Source organism: Saccoglossus kowalevskii, chromosome 15 (assembly GCF_978046115.1).
Source record: "Saccoglossus kowalevskii chromosome 15, keSacKowa6.1, whole genome shotgun sequence".
Classification (NCBI taxonomy): Eukaryota; Metazoa; Hemichordata; class Enteropneusta; family Harrimaniidae; genus Saccoglossus; species Saccoglossus kowalevskii.
Window position 1 is genome coordinate 15,670,403 of NC_140655.1, and position 19,005 is coordinate 15,689,407.

Consider the following 19,005-nt stretch of genomic DNA (forward strand, 5'->3'; position numbering starts at 1 on the left):
TAGTTGCATCACGGCCAACTAACAATATTAGACAAATATTTCTTGTTACCTGAGTTCCATGGCGTAGGTATAACCTGTAAAAGGTGGTAAAACTGCTGGCATAGCCTCTTCACCATTGTCACCGACTGTGTATTCAGTCACTCGAATATGTGGTTGAGTTATGGTCTAAAGGTAATATGCAGATTAGATAAATATCATTTAGATAAATATTCCAAAACGATAATATGTGTGCATATTATTGTAACGTTTTACATATACCAGAATTATTGCTCGATTGAAACAGTACACAAGAAAAACAAAATTATATAATCAACCGAAACATCTACGAATCAGCGGCATTGTACCATCTTAGCTTTCTTTATTGGTGAATTATCTTTCTGAAAATATTTTTTTCTACATAAGTAAGCAACTCTTTTCCCACTTTACAAACGCTCAATTGCTTACTTATACATTATTACACCATTTCGTTTGTTAAATGGCGGTTGTCGTCGAGCTGCGCATGTGCGACAATTGTGTTGATAAACATGGATTTTCCCATAATCCAATGCACTCTTTCTAATGGAAATCACAAGTATGAGGTTTGACCTGGGTACAACTTCCACTAATTACAGCTGGTGACTCCTTCGATACTTTCCAACACGGTTTTTAGTAACCGTGCTTCCAATAACCTAAAAATACCTAATTAAGCTTAGTAACGTCTCAGATTGTACTTATTGATCTGCACAACTCCCGTCTTTTAGGATCGACTGACCCATGTTAGACTGCGGATTTTTTCAAAGTAAACGTTCCGGCCGCCCGACACTCAACCAAGAGCACTGGGAGTGGACCGGAGGAGTCAAAGTCGCCATCTTTGTTTATATGAGACCCATATATCTCACGCATGTGTGGCGCGACGACTACCATCCCTTAAACATTGTCCCCGCCCGGCTTGCTCCATAATATAGTAACTGTTACCTCATTGTCTGTACCATTATTGGATACAATGGTTGCTTCAGTGCCAGGATGAAACATAATGACACCTTTTCGTTTACCAGCATCGTCTTCTACTTCACTACCTTCTGCTACCTGAATCTCATCAGATTCCAGATCTACTACAGTAACCTGCCAGAATGGGATGAATATTAATTAAAAGATTTGCATATCCAAGCGTCACGTGACCTATTTTCAAGAATCGGCTCATATTCAATGGTTTGCGTGATCTGATTGCTCTATTTAGTCACGTGTATCCCGTTCTTGAAACTGGATATTTTATGACTGTTCTGGGGCATCAACGATTATGTAAAATTCATATTTTACATCATCAAAGAATATGGTAAATACAACCATTTACAACACGATCATAAACCTTTGCAGGAATTCATACGAATATAGTGTAGTCTGAATGAGGTAAACCATAGACCCTCTATGGGTAAACTTTGGGGTTTGTTGATACATGTCTGAATGTAGAATAGAATTGTAATTAAAGCGCGGGAGTCGTCACCTACGCATGCGTCAGATGGCCATAGCGTGTCATTGTTTACAAACAAGCGTCTAGCCATGAGCCTTTGCGTTTTTAGCGTGTGTTGTTATCGTCTCTCAGGACTCAATTCCCGCGCGTGCGCAGATGACGATCCTGCCGCTTTAAGAGATACAGATACTTCTCTTTCAGCACGAAAAAACTGGTACGGTAAACAGAAAATTAAGCAGAGTGGTTATACTACATTTTGATAGAAACAGAGTTACTGAACTGTTACGTGTATACTCAATTCATTGCCGTCATCGCGTCTACTGTTCCCCTGGTTTGGGTAACCATGGCAATGAGAAGGGACAAAAACCTATCGATTGGCTTTCTCGCTTTCAACGAGATCTCGGCGACCATATCTCAGATCCATTGATGATTTATTATCAGATGTATTATATTTAAATTTGAACAGACCTTTTGATCTACTGGCAATAGCACCACCGGGTCTACTATGACGTATTGATTGACACCTGACTGAATGCTACGCTGGGAACCGATGAAGTTGTTGCGGTAATAATTCAAGGTCAAAACACCACCACCATTTACAGCAAGCTCGTATCTGAAAATGGTTGAAAACAATCAATCGACTCGCCACGTACAACCATCAGAATAGAAACATAACCATAATGAGAATTACAACATTCTGTATCACATATGAGTGAAAAGAAGACTTACCCGCCATCAATCCGAGTCGTGGTGTAACCAAACTGTGGCGCGCCCTGCACCGATACTGTTACACCTTGCAGGGGACTTGTATCTCGACTTGTTACAGACCCACGAAGTACACTAATACGACTACGAATGCCAAAAAGAATATAAAATATAATTATTCTATAATAATAATTCGAACAAAATCAATAGGCTTGCCAATCAGTTGCTGCCCGTGACACTAATTACAATAGCACATTAACACCCCGTGTCACTGCTTCCTATATTTCACGACGATTAGTATTCACAACACCAATGTAGTACCTTCTACAAATAAACCAATTATCGCCATATCTTCATCACCCACCCATTTTCTTTGTCTCATCTCATCAGCATTACTTACTCTGCGCTGAAAACATCAACGTCAGCATCTAACTGTATTCCACTATCCAGGAACAAGAAATCCACCTGATCGTAGAAATCTTGAGTAGCACTGACATTGAGTGTAACGAAATCTTCTGGGGACGGTGCATGCATACAAGACATGTCATGTATGCATATAGTAGTATTACAGCAGTCAGGATCGTCACAGTCAATCAGGGTATCTGTAGATAAATATATATATTGCAGTGATGTCATGTCCATTAAAGAAAATGTCGAAGCTAACAACATAATACTCCTCGATAAAAAACTCGGCAAATGTAAGAACATGCAATTTACATTTTTTTATTTCACTTTTCATTCTCTATATATTCAACTTTTCATCAATTTATGTAGTCCGCCATTTTGATTCTTGAGCAAAGGATTATGGGTAAAGTATGACATCATATAATCTGTTGTCAGAAATTGAGAAAACGACTCCTCGTCGTTAGTATCAATAGTTCCACATGCATTATTATTATCAGTGTTATAATACATATTGAGAATAACCAGCATAGTACCCACGAAGCCGGGGTGCATTGCAACCACGTGCACACGATATATGTCTATGTCTAAACAACAGCATGTTTTGTAAACATACCTTTATCGTTGTCTATTTCGTCATCACATGACGTTTCAATACCTATTGGAGACAAATACAACGGTGAATGGTGGGTGATGTGTATGTACGTTGTTAGGTTTTCATACCCTAATAGTGTAGGATATGTTTTAACAAATAGTTTTTCATTGACAGGCTAAATCAGGTTTTCTATGTCCCTAAACTGGAATTCATTTGTCTTAACTGTATCGCATGACGATAAACTAGTGACCATGAAGCACATAAACAGCATACACGACAATCGTAAAAGGTGTATTCATACCAATACTGCAGAACTCTCCTTTATAGTCGTCATAGCAACGACATTTCCATACGCCATCAACCATTATACAGTCACCTTTACCACCACAATCGCTATGGCACGCATCTAGAATCAACAAACAATATCAAGTTACTCTATCGAGTCAAACAGAATAAATAATCCTTGCATGTGTTAATAATAGTGACCCCCCCTCGTCGTCTGACATTTTTCCGTGATGCATTGCGCAAACAAAAGTGACGTCACTCCTCCTAAATACTTCACACAGACTACACGAGCCACAGATATTTTGTTTTTCGCGAACAATATTACATTATAATCTATCGATATTTTATGAATAGAAACTATTATCTTTTCTTTATATACATTTTATAGAAAAATAGAGGAAGAATCAGAAAATGTTGTAGGAGATTGTCCTTTCCCTGGCTCATTGATTTTGTAAATTTGCATTCCAAGATCAGAAATCGCCCCCCAAATCTGTAATTATTTTACAGCACGAAACATTTGCATTACATGTTTGTAAATGTGTAACTCGGCCTCTGCACACGGGACGCTATCATGTCAACGTTCATTGGTGTATGTTCGTTCCGTATGCGCATGCCCAGTTTTGACGTCATTACCGTTTAGTAACATAGTCCTAATATCACTCACCAATATGACACGTGTCTCCAGTCCACCCCATGGCACAGTCACATGTTCCATTACGACATACACCGTGGTCACAAGCCTTTACACAATCACCTACAATGTAAAATATTATATTAAGTGACGTTGAAACATACTACTGAACGATACTATAATATGGTATGGAAACACCCATACATGAATAATGGCCCCACATCTCATATGTATTATTCCATAGACCCCCATACTGTTATAGAATATATTTCATACGTGCATTATATATATTATATTCTATTTTAGGCGTATTTCAGGTAAATATTCGTAATTTACTCACGATCTATACACACTGGTCCAGTCCATCCACTAAAGCATTCACATGTACCATTGTTACAAATACCAAGACCGGAACAATAATCTTCACAAGAGACTGGCAGTAAAAAATATAATTTTATAAAATAGTATTCATGCTTGTATTTTCTAAATTTTGAACGTTTGGTTAAAGCGAAGGGATCGTCACCTGCGCACGCGCGGGAATTAAGTCCCAAGCGATGATAAAAACGCACGCGAAGGCTCATGGGCAGACGCTAGTTTGTGAACAACGACATGCTATGGCCGTTTGCCACATGCGCAGGTGACGACTACCGCGCTTTAAGAACCAATATGTATTCAGGTATAAAATAATTGCAGGCTCTTACGCCCTCAAGACGGCTTGTACGGTAAACGGGCCCATAAATGTTTACAGTGTAAAGCCAAAACTCTGAATATATAACAGCGACAACGATTTGTTGTGTATGTATCATATATTATTGAACTTGGACAAACAAATATTCTTACGTTCTGAACAGTCGGTTCCTTCCCAGTTTCCATAGCAACTACATATACCAGTGACATTGTCGCAACTTCCGTGCCCGGAACAGTCTTGTGGACATGCCCTGTAAGCTAATGTTAATGAAACGTTACAATAAACCATTTGACGGATTCTTTGTCGTGTGACAATGTTCTTCAAACACGTCATCAAGTTGTAATATAAACACTAAAATAATCCATTAAGTGAATAAATATGCAGGTAAATGCTCGAGTGAACTGCTGGAAAAATGTTCAGTCATTTGGTGCATATTTGAGTCGGTGACGAGAATCAACCTCGAACGAGGCTGCAAGTTGCTGACGTACACAGTGACCTTAACAAGACCTGTCATTTTCACCACAGATGGCACACTTTGTAAATGTGGAATGATATTTTCGACTAACGATCACCGGATCTTTGACGCCTGTATTGGGTAATTTATAATCCATTCCTTTCATTCATGACAGAGATCGTGCTAGCTGACAAACATAAACTCACTTACCTGTTGTGCAGACACTTCCCTGCCATCCTTGATAGCATCTACACACCCCATCCACACAATTACCATTACTGTTACAGTTTGGCGGTATACAGTCAACTAACAAGATAACATACATTTACTTTCAGTCAGTGAACGTGCTTGTATTTACACTGAGGCGCGATTCTGAACTAACCGTTAAAAGATGATAATATTAAAAATCAGGGATAAAATTCACTATTCAAATAAAAAAAACAACAACATTTCTGTCATATATTAAAACACATAACCCAAAGGATCTCTAGTATTTTTGAAAAAAAAAATGTTTGTCAGCAAATTTAAAACAATTTTTGATGACAATTAAGCACATCTTAAATACCCACAAATAACCTTGTTTTCAAAATAAAACATGAATGATTACTAGGAACATGAATGATTCATTAAATTGTTTAAGTTATACGACATTTAAAGATTTCTGCAATAAGTGCACCATGTTACCAGCAATACTAACACAATCAAGTGAAAAGATATTGCTTAAAGTGGGAGGGTCGTCACCTGCGCACGCGCGGGAATTGAGTCCCAAGCGACGATAACAACGCAAGCTAAAAACGCAAAGGCTCATGGTTAGACGCTTGTTTGTAAACAATGATAAGCTATGGCCATATGACGCATGCGCAGGTGACGACTCCCCCGCTTTAAACTACTAGTATAGTCCTGGGCTGGAACTAGAAACTCGCGGGAAAACATTATGGGATGCCATTGATCTAACCTGATAACCAACGAAAGGTGACGCAAACACTGCTTTAAAGTATGTCCTCGTTCGCGATATATACTTCTCCTAATTATACAGATAATACATACTACAAGTGTTTTCAAAGTAGGGACAAACTTATAAACACTTTAAATGTTTTACCTAAAGTGAGTAAAGATGTTTTATTTCAAGCCAGTAATCTAAACTATTTGTGGTTTGAAGTAAAACACTTCATATGCTTAATTATAAAACACTTCTAATTTACAGTTCATTTGAATTCTATAACTTGTATCTACAATTTCTTACAGAGAAGCCAAGTAGGAAATGAGTCAACCGACAGACGGAAATACATTGCACTTCATGATAAGATTATTTTGATTCAGACACTGGGGATGGGCACCATACTCAATATCAGCAGACTGAAACACTCTCAGCCGATGACTAATAGTATTTAAAATAGGGGGGGGGTCTGGGAGAATATGATATTTTTTCCTTCTAACAATAACATGGCAAAATACCAGTAATTTTATTTTCTCCATTTTCTTCAAAAACATTTTTTGTTCATTCTACGGTAGCTCATAAATTTGTTTGACTTGTCTGCATCTTTCAAAACAATATTTGTTTTCACACAATCCCCCGGACCTTTTTTTCAAATGGGCAGAATGACGAATGCCTTTCCCAAACTCCAAAAGTTAGTGGCCTGAGAAGACTTATCATACAGCTGCCTACCAATGATATTTGAACAGTCGATGGAATCAAACCCATAGCCTCCCCGCAGATACCTAAGAATTGTACTAATCTTCTAAACGAACACGCCCATGCGATCATTCAACTTACGTTTACCGCATGCCGGCCCTGTCCATCCCTGGTAACATTCACATACAGCTTCAACACAGTCTCCATGGTTACTGCAATCACTCGGTATACAGTCAGCTGGAACGTTAGTAGAATATTATGAGCATTACATAATAACGTTTAAAAGAATCTTTTAGATTGTTCTGATACACATATATTCCACTCGACAGATCGAAAGAAAGTTAAACAAGACATGAATGTCACAGTCCCCATTATTTAATTATAAAATACTCATTTTAAAATAATACATGGAACATCTACAAACAATTGAATTAATATGATTTCTCATAATCTGATACCTGAAAACTTTCATTCACCTGGGTCCAAAATCTCAGAGTACCTGCGTTTGTTTCAGCCACTATAATTCCCTGACACTTCTCTACAGTTTCCATTCAGATTAGTAATGGTACGACCCATCTGTCACTGATTCAAATCAAGGTCACGACCAGGTCATGACATCACTAAAAACCCTAGCATTACAATCTAAGCTAATTATTTATTCTGAGCATGCTCAGTTGTTGTCTCAACGGTGTTGGGAGAGGTAGTTTTGGATGAAAATCATGAAAACGACCCACTGATGACTGCGAACGCGTTGAACGCACGTCACGTACGCCCATGCAAAGGGCGCTGCGTATATAAATGACCACATTTCCCATCTGTTTGCAATTACTAATTCCCACTGTTTTGTTTCCACGTAGTGAATGGAAGATAATTATATGATTAAACGTTTAATTAATTCATCCATTATAGCCTACACGACAGTTATGTACAATGTACGTGTCATGTAATAGAAGCAAATGTATTCCAGCCAGTATGTTTGGAACAAACCCGATGGTACATGACCCTCCATGTATTATATGACTCAAGCAGAACAGCATAAGAAAAATAAACAAGCAGCCTGTCGGCTGAGATAGCTCCGCTGTTAGCAATGCACATGGCAATTAAAGAACAGAAAATATCATTAGAAAATGAACAAATCTGAGAGAGGTCCACATGTAGTACCTATATGTATAATATATCAAAGCAATTGGACTTGCGGTTTTCAACAAGAAGTCGAAAATATCACTTTTTACCAAAAATTACAAAAATATTCATCAAAATTAGAGAATTAAAGATATCATCATGAAATGAACAAATCTGAGAGAGGTCCACATGTAGTACCTATATATGTAATATCAAAGCAATTGGACTTGCGGTTTTCAACAAGAAGTCGAAAATATCACTTTTTACCAAAAATTACAAAAATATTCACCGAAATTAGAGAATTAAAGATATCATTACAAAATGAACAAATCTGAGAGAGGTCCACATGTAGTACCTATATATGTAATATCAAAGCAATTGGACTTGCAGTTTTCAATAAGAAGTCGAAAATATCACTTTTTACCAAAAATTACAAAAATATTCACCAAAATTAGAGAATTTAAGATATCATTACAAAATGAACAAATCTGAGAGAGGTCGATATGTAGTACCTATATATGTAAATATCAAAGCAATTGGACTTGCGGTTTTCAACAAGAAGTCGAAAATATCACTTTTTACCAAAAATGACAAAAATATTCACCAAAATTAGAGAATTGACGATATCATTACAAAATAAACAAATCTGAGAGAGGTCCACATGTAGTACCTATATATGTAATATCAAAGCAATTGCACTTGCGGTTTTCAACAAGAAGTCGAAAATATCACTTTTTACTAAAAATGACAAAAATATTCACCAAAATTAGAGAATTGAAGATATCATCATGAAATGAACAAATCTGAGAGAGGTCTACCCAAGGTACATATACACCAAGTATCAAAGCATTCAGGCTTGTAGTTTTCAAGAAGAAGTCGAAAAAGTAAAACATTGACACGGACGACGGACGACGACGGACGACGACGACGGACGACGGACGACGACGGACAATCACTCATATGATAAGCTCCGCTCGACAAAGTCGACAGCGGAGCTAAAAAAACAAAACAGTGAATTTATTTACCAATTTGACATTTGTCTCCTGTCCAACCATCATAACACTGACATGCGCCATCTCTAAAATAACCATGCCCACTACAGTCTTCGGGTGAACAGATAATTGGCTCCGCTGAAAACAAACACACATTACGGTCATAAAACGATGTGTGAAACCTCAGGAACTGGCAATATAAGTTTTTAATATATATATATATATTGATTAGTCGTATAAGAGTTGTAACTGTGAAACACGTTGGATGGGGGCATGCTTGGTGCATATTATAGATTGAGGATTGTTAGTAAATGTGTTACACTCGATGTTTACGAGTACATATACACATTGCTTAGTTGCGACAGTGTAACAAGTCTTTATAATAAGGAATGGTTAATAAATCATTGTATCTACCTTCTGAGCAATCGTCTCCTCTCCACCCATCTACGCATCGACACACACCGCTAATACAATCCCCACGACCTAGACAATCCATTGGACACGGTAACTGACTATCTGTAGTTGCATAGAAAACAATTACAGAGATTTAATAAATACAAGTTGCATTTCCACCTATTGCAAATATGTGAAACATCAATCTCAAACATAAATTATGTTAAATTGATGTTGTTTGAGGTAAAAGTGTGATATAGTAAAAATAGTTATCCTGGCCTAAGTGTACAGTGTTAATATGACCACATAATTGAATACCATGTGACAAGAATATCAATGAAAGCTAGTTGTTAGTAAAATGTAACCTACACCGAAACAGGCGTCTTTTTTGCGTCTGCGCGATCGAATATCTCTTTAAAAATTTAATAGATCGCTTTAATAGATGTAAATAACATTAATATAACGATAATAACAAATAAATCAATAATCACAAACAAATAAATGAACTAAATCGTCTATATAAATACGATTTCTTCGCCGGAACAGATAATTCACTGACCTGATTGTTCCATTACTATAACCGATTCTAAATCCTCGTCAGCGCCATTGAATATACCAAACACCCATTTACCGGGGGTTAAATTATAGAACGAGATTTGAGTAGTGGCGTCACTGGTCTCGCGTTTCCATGTACTTGGTCTACTTCAAACAAGAAAACAAAATATTAGTGAATTACTCCTTTTTCTCAGGTGAACATTAGTGAGAGGTGTGTATTTCATATGACATAATTGGTTAAAGACCCAATTCAGTCGCCCGGGAGCTTGTTTATTATTTGTTTACACAAAATCTAATCACGTTCTGCGTGACACATATCAATAATATGCGTATGTATGAATATATAATATTATATAATAATAATATCATATCATAATAGCCACAAATCTACAAATAGTTGTTAAATGTTTCCTCCAATTTGTGTTTCTGTGTTTACCTTACACACGTGAGCTACCACCATTATGACATTGACTTCCCATTTAAAGTTGTATTTTCGGATATATTTTGTGCGTAGCCATTGATGTATGATGTAATATATACCACATGCAAAATTTAAAACCGCGTTGCATATCGGGATTTTAGGCTGATAAGATAACACCATAACCCACAAACGCTGTAAGTACTGTTGTACTTGACTTATTTTATTAATTAAAGACTTTCAAAACACGTGAGCAGAAAATACAATTTTAACATAGTTGTTATATGCCTTTCTGTGAAATTAGTAAAACGCCATTTTGGGGAATGACGACTCTCACTAGGAGGGGTAAATACCTTTTCGATATCAATGTCTCCACAACGTCGTACTGCACATGCGTGGGAGCCAAATCTCGTCGACCGTACACCGCGACAATGACGTCACTTCCGGTATCCCTTAGTGAAAATGTAACATCTGAAGTCTCGTCTAGATTGTCAGTGAAATATTGAAAACTTCCAGCTGGTACTAATATTGGAACTGGTTCTCCAATTGATATATCTAACATTGGATAAGTACACAACATGAAAGTTTGCAGACCGCAGAGGGTAGAAGAGATCACGCGTAGAGCGGGAGAACCACGAAACTCGTTTTGATTTTCAAACAGTGTTCGATTCCCTGCCGTCTACTGATCCCCTTAAAGGGCGACAGTCGCCGTGCCGCGTCCTCTTTGATATAGGACTCATAGCGACGTATACAACGCGTGTAAAATACATTGTTTATTTACATGAAATTCGAACACGCGCTGCGCGACGACCACCGCGCTTTAACTATGCAACCATGGGATACATTGAACAGTGGGCGTGATGATAGAAGACACTACAACTGTTCACAATTATATTTGAATGGCAAGTGTCGTAGTTCTTACGCTTTTCATTCTTAGTGACCGTTTGCACCAAGGTCATGTAGTGTTACTCCCTATAACACCCACATGTTTACATTTTTGGATTTGTTCAACATAATCGTTGATTTGTCCATTTTAAGCCGCTTTGGACTGCGCAATAATCACTGTGACCATAGACCTTCCAGTACTGGAGGGTCTATGCTGTGACATGGTGATTATCAAAATCAATGTGAAATAATCATTGTGACATGTTGATTCTGCCAGAATCACTATGACATGGTGATTATCAAAATAATCATTGGTTCATGGTAACAAAATCACTGTGATGATTATGATATAATCAATGCGATATGGTCATTAGAATGAAGCCCAATACATCGCAGACAACCAATAAACGTAGCACGCATTACTTTAATAGAAAACGCCTTGTTGCCAGTCTGTTTATTAGTTGTCTGAAATTATATACAATGTACGGACAAACATTATTAGATGAACACACTACCTGGGACTAATCGACTAGTTGTTGATTGTTGTGTTGTGGATATTGTTTCTGTTTCTGATATTGTTTGTTTCGTCGCATATCCTGCTGATCCTGGCGTTGTTAAAAAGTCAGTTGTTGGTGTTGGAACTTCAACTGGTGCTTGTTTTGAGTCCATATACAGTACTAAAGAGAATGCTAATTAAAATACAAAAGAATAATAATAATGATTCAATAAGCAATTAATGACCAATCGTAAACGAGAATCCAATCACGGGGCCATGTTTAAAGTCAAGTGATTTACGATTTATTGCCTGGGTACCTGGATGAAGGATTAAAGGGTGGTAGTCGTCGCGCCATGCATGCGCAAGATATATGGGTCTCATATAAACAAAGATGGCGACTTTGACTGTTGCGCAGATCAACGAGTACAAACTGAAATGTTATCAAGCTTTAATTAGATATTTTTTTTATGTGAATGAAGTCGCGCCCAGGTCAAAACTCGCATTTGTGATTTTCATTAGAAGAACGCATTGCATTGTGGGGAAATTAATGTTTATCAACACAAATGTCGAACATGCGCCGCGCGACGACCACCGCCCTTTAAGTTTATCTCCCATTATCAAGGACCTTCAATCAATGGATGGATGTGAACAATGAACATGTATCCAAATACAATTCACAAAGTATCTTACCCACTACTACAATGAGAGCTACCAGCAGAATAAATATCACTACACCCATCACCGCCAATGCTATCACAGTTCCACGTTTGGATTTATCCTGTTTATCAGGAGAAACAGGTTCTCTTTTATAGGAACGTAGTGGAGTCTGCAACCTAGTATCTGCAAGACCAACTGAATTCGTTAAAGACCAAAACAGCAGAGGTGAACAGATTCATAAAGTAGCAATGAATTCTGTGATACTTTATATATGTATGCACCGGAAATGGGATGTGTTATTGGGTTAATGGTTGGAATGTTCTCTAGCAAAGAAAAGTTTTTAAAATCACTTATTTGTATGTGAATACTGAGTTGCTGTCTACTATCTGCTATTTATTACATCTCATAACGTAGCTCTTTAATAGTCCTCAATTTCGAACAAGTACTTCCCTGAGACGTCACTGGGGGGGGGGGGGGGGCAATGCTGCACAGCGTAGACATGACAGTGGCACTGTTCTCTGGTTGCAATTTATTGTCTATTGACCGTTAAATTGTAATATTGGAGTATAAAATGATACAACCAGACGTTATGAATGGCAAGTCGTCGAACTACTTGTATCTGACCTATGACCCTGACACATGATATTCCAGTAAAAGTAGCATGAACTATACAATGTATCACAAAGCTATACTGTGTTTATAAACACTGCATAAACAATGTAAATTACACTTAAAGCGAACCTAAATGCGGCCTTAATTTATAGTTGTGTATATTCTAAACTGTATTCGAAATAATATTGCAGTGATTTTATTTTGTTTTAATTATAACTGTAGCTTGGATAGGCATTTGAAGTGCTTGCAATTAAACACCATGGAGGCCATTCATGGAGGGGACTAAATAACGAACGAACATATTTAACATCCGGGTACTTTTAAAAGCTATGACGTTTTAGTATCTGATCGCATTCGTATACACCATTGTACATCGCCGTTCATGCTGCCAAGCATTGTATACTACTAGTATAAACTCAACTTTTATATGCACAAATACCGTACTACCCCGATCGTAAGCCCCTCCCGAGTATGAAGCCCATCCCTCTATTTTTACTAGGTATTTATCGAATTGAGGGCGTTCACAATTATAAGCCCGGAGTGTTTTTACTGGGCGTCAACGATATTCTTATATATATGCGTGTAAAAAGTGTGTTTCATTTCATAACAGTCATAATAATCGTGATTGGCATGGTAGTTTGGTAGTTTATGAGAAAACTCGCATTAATTTCAGAGTGCATGGCGAAAGTACACAACGTGGTTCGCATCTTTTCTATTCTGTCATTTACTCAGGATGAACCCCGATGTTGCAATACTGGAGTAATCCATATTTCTTTGAGTAGTAGCTTTCGAAAAGCCAAAAATGTGATCGTTAAGTCGTGTACCTGGTATTGGGCACGGCTTACTTTGAGACTATCATGAAAGACCTAGGGTTTGAACGATGTGACATGTTGGCGACCGAGAAAGGTGTTTAAATTCTTTCTCCACACTCAGTTTACCCATGGTTACTATCAACCGTCGTTTACTTTTCGGAAATTGCGAATCGCCAGGCTTTAGGGGAAAAAATCATCGTTTTTTGTTGTTGCAATCAGTGCTACAGATCGCATTTTAACATTGCGATAATTCACTTCCGCATTGCGTTAAAAAATCATCGTCAATAATCGGAAAATTTCATCATTACGACACATCATTTTGATTGGTAATGAAAGACATGACCTGTTAGGTCAAAGGAAGTTGTTACAGGTCAAATCGTGCTGAAAAACCTCATGGTGAAAAATTGCTTTGCATCGAGAGTTTGCGTACGAAAACATACCAAAACGAAGATAATGATAAATGCCTTCGTCCACTGTTTTCTCACAGACCCTACCCATTATTTCACCGTGAATTCAGACGGTATGTAAATCGTATTGTAATAAAATGTGTGTTTGTTTTATGAACGTGTTTGGTTCTTCATTGTAAGTGTCGTGGAAATCAATGATGCATTTTTTTTCTTCAAAAATAAGTATTGACAAAATGGTTACAGTGTTTAACCCCAAAACAAAATCATCTTTTCTGAGTTGGTCCTCGAGTATAAGCTCATCCCTTACTTTTCCCTTACTTGTTCATGCCCCGGGCTTATGATCAGGGAAGTACGGTATACTATGAAGATTCAATCAGTCCAGTGTGAGTGATGAGAGTATATCGTCGACGATGCCCCTTGTTCGGATGATAGTTTTATTTCAAATTACACGGAAGTCTGTGAACAATCTGCTTGGTGTTCCTGTGACACTTGTCCCATGATTTGCCAGTGCAGCCCCGTGAATACATGGATGAAAATGTTTCCACCACCATCCTACGAACCCAAGATTGCATACTCCAGCATCCATACTTTTAAATAATTTGCACGTACAGTGCAAAACTGGAAACAGCATTTATTAGACAGTTAGACAAAACAAAATGCCTGCCTCGATCAATCGCACATCCATAATATTTGTATGTTGATACGCTTGTAAATAACATTAACGTACTAAAAGTCGTAACAACCTAGACTAGAAGTCAATTCACTAGTACAGCCAACTATGGCTCCCTAAGTTGTTTATATTTAATCAGATACTATTTCGTCATCATGCTTTGTTACCTTTCCTGTTTATACCTCATGAGGGCGTTTTATGGCAAGATGGCGCAAACGGAAGTCCTTCACAAGTTTATGGTTTCTCATATTTAAATCATCATAACTCTGAAGATAATCATTTTTTTTTCATTTTTTTTCCAAATTTATAATCAATATACATAACGTGATAAATACAAACACCAAATTAGGCTCTATTTAGTTCCCCTTTAATTTTGGACGACAAATATATACCGTATAAAAACTGTATACATTTACGCAAGTCCGGACCTATTTCTCGTATATTAATTTAGCGACCTACCATTTTATCCTACACTGGTATAATTAGTTCGCTCTGTGTCTAAATCAACCAGAGAAAATCATCCAGGGCGAAGAGAAAGCGAGTCGCACAAATAAATATTTGATACATGTTGTACAGTTTTAATTGTCTGGTTACTATCACTCAATAATCGCAGGGTTTCTCCGTAGAGGCACTACACATGCATGTATTTAGACCCTGAATTTGCCTCGTAAGGATTCCACCAACACGTTAATTTAAATTTACCCATGACATAAACGCAACTACAAATGTGTGGCAAAATCACGATTTTTATTTAGGATACTTGTTATTCACACATTTTTTAAAGCGAGGGAGTCGTCACCTGCGCATGCGTCAGATGACCATAGCGTGCCATTGTTTACAAACAACAAACCCATGAGCCTTTGCGTTTTTAGCGTGTGTTGTTACCATCGCTTGGGACTCAATTCCCGCGCGTGCGCAGGTGACGACCCTCCCGCTTTAAAGAGAATAGTTTTACAGCTACGAGTTGCGCGGCTTCCTCCGTTTATTTGACGTTTGGTAGCGCAGTAACACATCGGGAGAAGTCGGAGACCCGGAAACTTACGACTGTGTCAGTAACGGTCGTGGCTACAACTCGAAATCTTTTTACCCGAAGATAATTCATTATTCATTTTGATTACAGAATGTTTGAATATGTTCAAAAGTTGTATTTTTGTGGAAACACAATGGTGTCACTGGGGTGAGATGCATGTCATGTGACAGGGCCCTAACATAGTATGCTGACACTGGATAACATTTGTTAATTGTGGGCCTACCTGCAGGGACAACAACTGGTATATCTTTCATTGAAATCTCCTCTTCATCGGCCATTTTGTCATATATCAGTGGTAAACCTGTCAAAAAACAAAATAATAAAATCTAGCTATCCATTTACAGGTCATATGTAAATTTAGTTTCAGGTCGTATGTAAATCTAGTAACAGGTCATATGTAAATGTAGTTACAGGTCATATGTAAATCTAGATACAGATCACATGTAAATCTAGTTACAGAACATATGTAAATCTAGCTACAGGTCATATGAAAATCTAGTTTCAGGTCATATGTAAATCTAGTTTCAGGTCATATGTAAATCTAGTTTCAGACCATATGTAAATCTAGTTTCAGGTCGTATGTAAATCTAGTTTCAGGTCGTATGTAAATCTAGTAACAGGTCATATGTAAATGTAGTTACAGGTCATATGTAAATCTAGTTTCAGGTCGTATGTAAATCTAGTTTCAGGTCGTATGTAAATCTAGTAACAGGTCATATGTAAATGTAGTTACAGGTCATATGTAAATCTAGTTTCAGGTCGTATGTAAATCTAGTTTCAGGTCGTATGTAAATCTAGTAACAGGTCATATGTAAATGTAGTTACAGGTCATATGTAAATCTAGATACAGATCACATGTAAATCTAGTTACAGACCATATGTAAATCTAGCTACAAGTCATATGAAAATCTAGTTTCAGGTCATATGTAAATCTAGTTTCAGGTCATATGTAAATCTAGTTTCAGGCCATATGTAAATATAGTTTCAGGTCATATGTAAATATAGTTTAAGGTCATATGTAAATCTAGTATTAGGTCGTATGTATATCTTGTTACGGGTTGTACGTAAATCTAGTTACAGGTCGTACGTAAAACTAGTTACAGGCCACATGTGAATCTAGTTACAGGTCACATGTAAATCTAGTTACAGGTCACATGTAAATCTAGATACAGGTCATATGTAAATCTAATTATAGTTCATATGTAAATCTAATTACAGGTCATATGTAAATTTAGTTTCAGGTCATATGTAAATCTAGTTATAGGTCATATGTAAATCTAGTTACAGGTCACATGTAAATCCATGTCAGCGTTGATAAATTTTATTAAAAGTGCTAAAAAGAAACACATATCCTCGTTTTTATATGTATGGTCATGCCTCGCAAGAAGGCGCTAAGCCATTATTACTTGTGCCTACCCCCTACCTCCCAAATCAAAGAAAGAACTCCCGAGTGTCGAGAGTATTAATTAATTCAAAATATTTATCTACTATTTGATAATGTGATTCACATTATTGAAGTTTATTATACTTACAGAAAATACATTTTTACTAACTAGATCGTCGCATTTTTGTACCAAGATTCATTGAAATAAGACGATAAGTGCTATTGATGGAAAAGCTATTATAATGGCATTATAATAGCTTATGCATATCAGGTGATTAATATGCACATATTTTAATGTAAAACTGATATGGTTTGCGCAATGTCACAGACCATCTATGTATCACTGAAATGAGATTTGAACTTGAGATATCGACTCGGAAAATTATCAAGTATTATGCTAATCAGGTCTGAGCATACCAAGCGTACCAAGTTTCTTTGAAATGTGAGTATTAGTACTTAATATATCAGTGGAAAGGCCGAAAATTGACTAATCATTCGGCAAAATAAGTAATTAATATGCATGGATTAGGTAATTAACATACACGCACAAAAACAACATCAAAACAATCGATTTTGTTCAAGTTTTCGCTCTGGTAGGTGCTTAGTAAACATCGTATCGATCAGTCATAGTTTCGATTGCGTCATAAAATAGTGTACTTTTATTTTTGATACACTTCAGCGTCGCAACCTAAGTGAAATTGTAATACAAAGTCTACTGTTTCTATGTAACCAATGCTCGTTATCGGTTTATTTATTGTTTACGCTACAGATTTACAGCTCTCGACACATCGTACTTGACCTCTTTGGCTATGAGGGGTCATTTTCGATGTGTAATCACGGATTAAATTTTGCATAATGTAAAGCGTTGTAACACAAACGCCAAATAAACTGTTGATCATTGGTTGCATAGGAACAGGGGCTTTCACTCAAGTTATGCCATGGTTATGCCAACTCCCTGTGGTTAGTGACAACAATAACGGACCTTCCGTCACGTGTCGATATCCAAAATTAACATCAAACGTCACAGTAATCAGAGATGACTAAACTACCGTCACAAAGATCGACTCAAGTGTATTGGACCCGCAGCTATTCTGTTAGGTAATTCAGCCATCACGTAACATTTGCAAGCACGATTTCCAGCCCCCCCCCCGCCCCTCGTGGCGTGCTCCATTCAAAGGTTTGCACACGAAACCACCAACTATCCCAGCAATAAATCTCGTGACTACACCACGACTCGTATGTTTGTTTCAACAGGCCCATGGAAGGAATGCCCGATGAAAGTCATCATGCTTACATATCGTCTGCAAATAATAGAGTCAATGACCGAGTAATGGTCACCAAGATAGCGTATATATGATGTATATGACACGGGTGATATAAAACCTGTCCGATTTATTGTTAACTTACCAGCCGGCCCAATCTCCTCCAATCTTCTGGTAGTACAGACGACTTTTTTTTGTTTCACTCACAGTACAGTAGTGTCGTTCAATCACTGACACAGTCGTTCTAAAACTATACCTCGTTTCACAGTTTCTCTGACCGATGGACTGTGTTCGTTCTAAACATAAATCGACTGAGCTCCAGTCCACCTAAGCTAACCATGCCATGCCCCAAGAAGTGACAGTAGATACCACATATCTTATCCAATTACGTTTTTCTGTGTGTTTGCTTACTGCGTTAGGGGGTACGTGTAGACAGAATGTTGATGAATATGCAGTGCTTTAATTAACAC

At 37.4% G+C, this 19,005-nt stretch overlaps 1 protein-coding gene and 1 long non-coding RNA gene across 2 annotated transcripts in view; both read right to left on the reverse strand.

The window, feature by feature from the left end:
* The window catches only part of LOC102806004 (teneurin-4-like), a gene marked incomplete at its 5' end in the record, with an annotated part of 33,002 nt that extends 20,529 nt beyond the window's left edge, over positions 1 to 12,473 (reverse strand). The window contains 18 exons of the mRNA XM_085508468.1: positions 50 to 165; positions 955 to 1,101; positions 1,916 to 2,060; positions 2,177 to 2,296; positions 2,553 to 2,754; positions 3,171 to 3,212; positions 3,451 to 3,555; positions 4,099 to 4,188; positions 4,406 to 4,498; positions 4,906 to 5,010; positions 5,418 to 5,513; positions 6,982 to 7,077; positions 8,988 to 9,092; positions 9,369 to 9,470; positions 9,907 to 10,046; positions 10,674 to 10,875; positions 11,721 to 11,894; positions 12,392 to 12,473. Coding sequence (XP_085364594.1) covers positions 50 to 165; positions 955 to 1,101; positions 1,916 to 2,060; positions 2,177 to 2,296; positions 2,553 to 2,754; positions 3,171 to 3,212; positions 3,451 to 3,555; positions 4,099 to 4,188; positions 4,406 to 4,498; positions 4,906 to 5,010; positions 5,418 to 5,513; positions 6,982 to 7,077; positions 8,988 to 9,092; positions 9,369 to 9,470; positions 9,907 to 10,046; positions 10,674 to 10,875; positions 11,721 to 11,894; positions 12,392 to 12,473 — 2,162 coding nt within the window. The remainder of the gene's footprint in view (positions 1 to 49; positions 166 to 954; positions 1,102 to 1,915; positions 2,061 to 2,176; positions 2,297 to 2,552; positions 2,755 to 3,170; positions 3,213 to 3,450; positions 3,556 to 4,098; positions 4,189 to 4,405; positions 4,499 to 4,905; positions 5,011 to 5,417; positions 5,514 to 6,981; positions 7,078 to 8,987; positions 9,093 to 9,368; positions 9,471 to 9,906; positions 10,047 to 10,673; positions 10,876 to 11,720; positions 11,895 to 12,391) is intronic.
* A 5-nt stretch (positions 12,474 to 12,478) lies between these two features.
* Positions 12,479 to 18,919, reverse strand: LOC146734012 (uncharacterized). The gene is made up of 3 exons (XR_014926572.1): positions 18,681 to 18,919; positions 16,113 to 16,190; positions 12,479 to 12,541 (listed from the first exon to the last, which is right to left on the reverse strand). It is a non-coding gene; the product is annotated as an uncharacterized LOC146734012 (long non-coding RNA).
* Between the last annotated feature and the right edge of the window lie 86 nt (positions 18,920 to 19,005).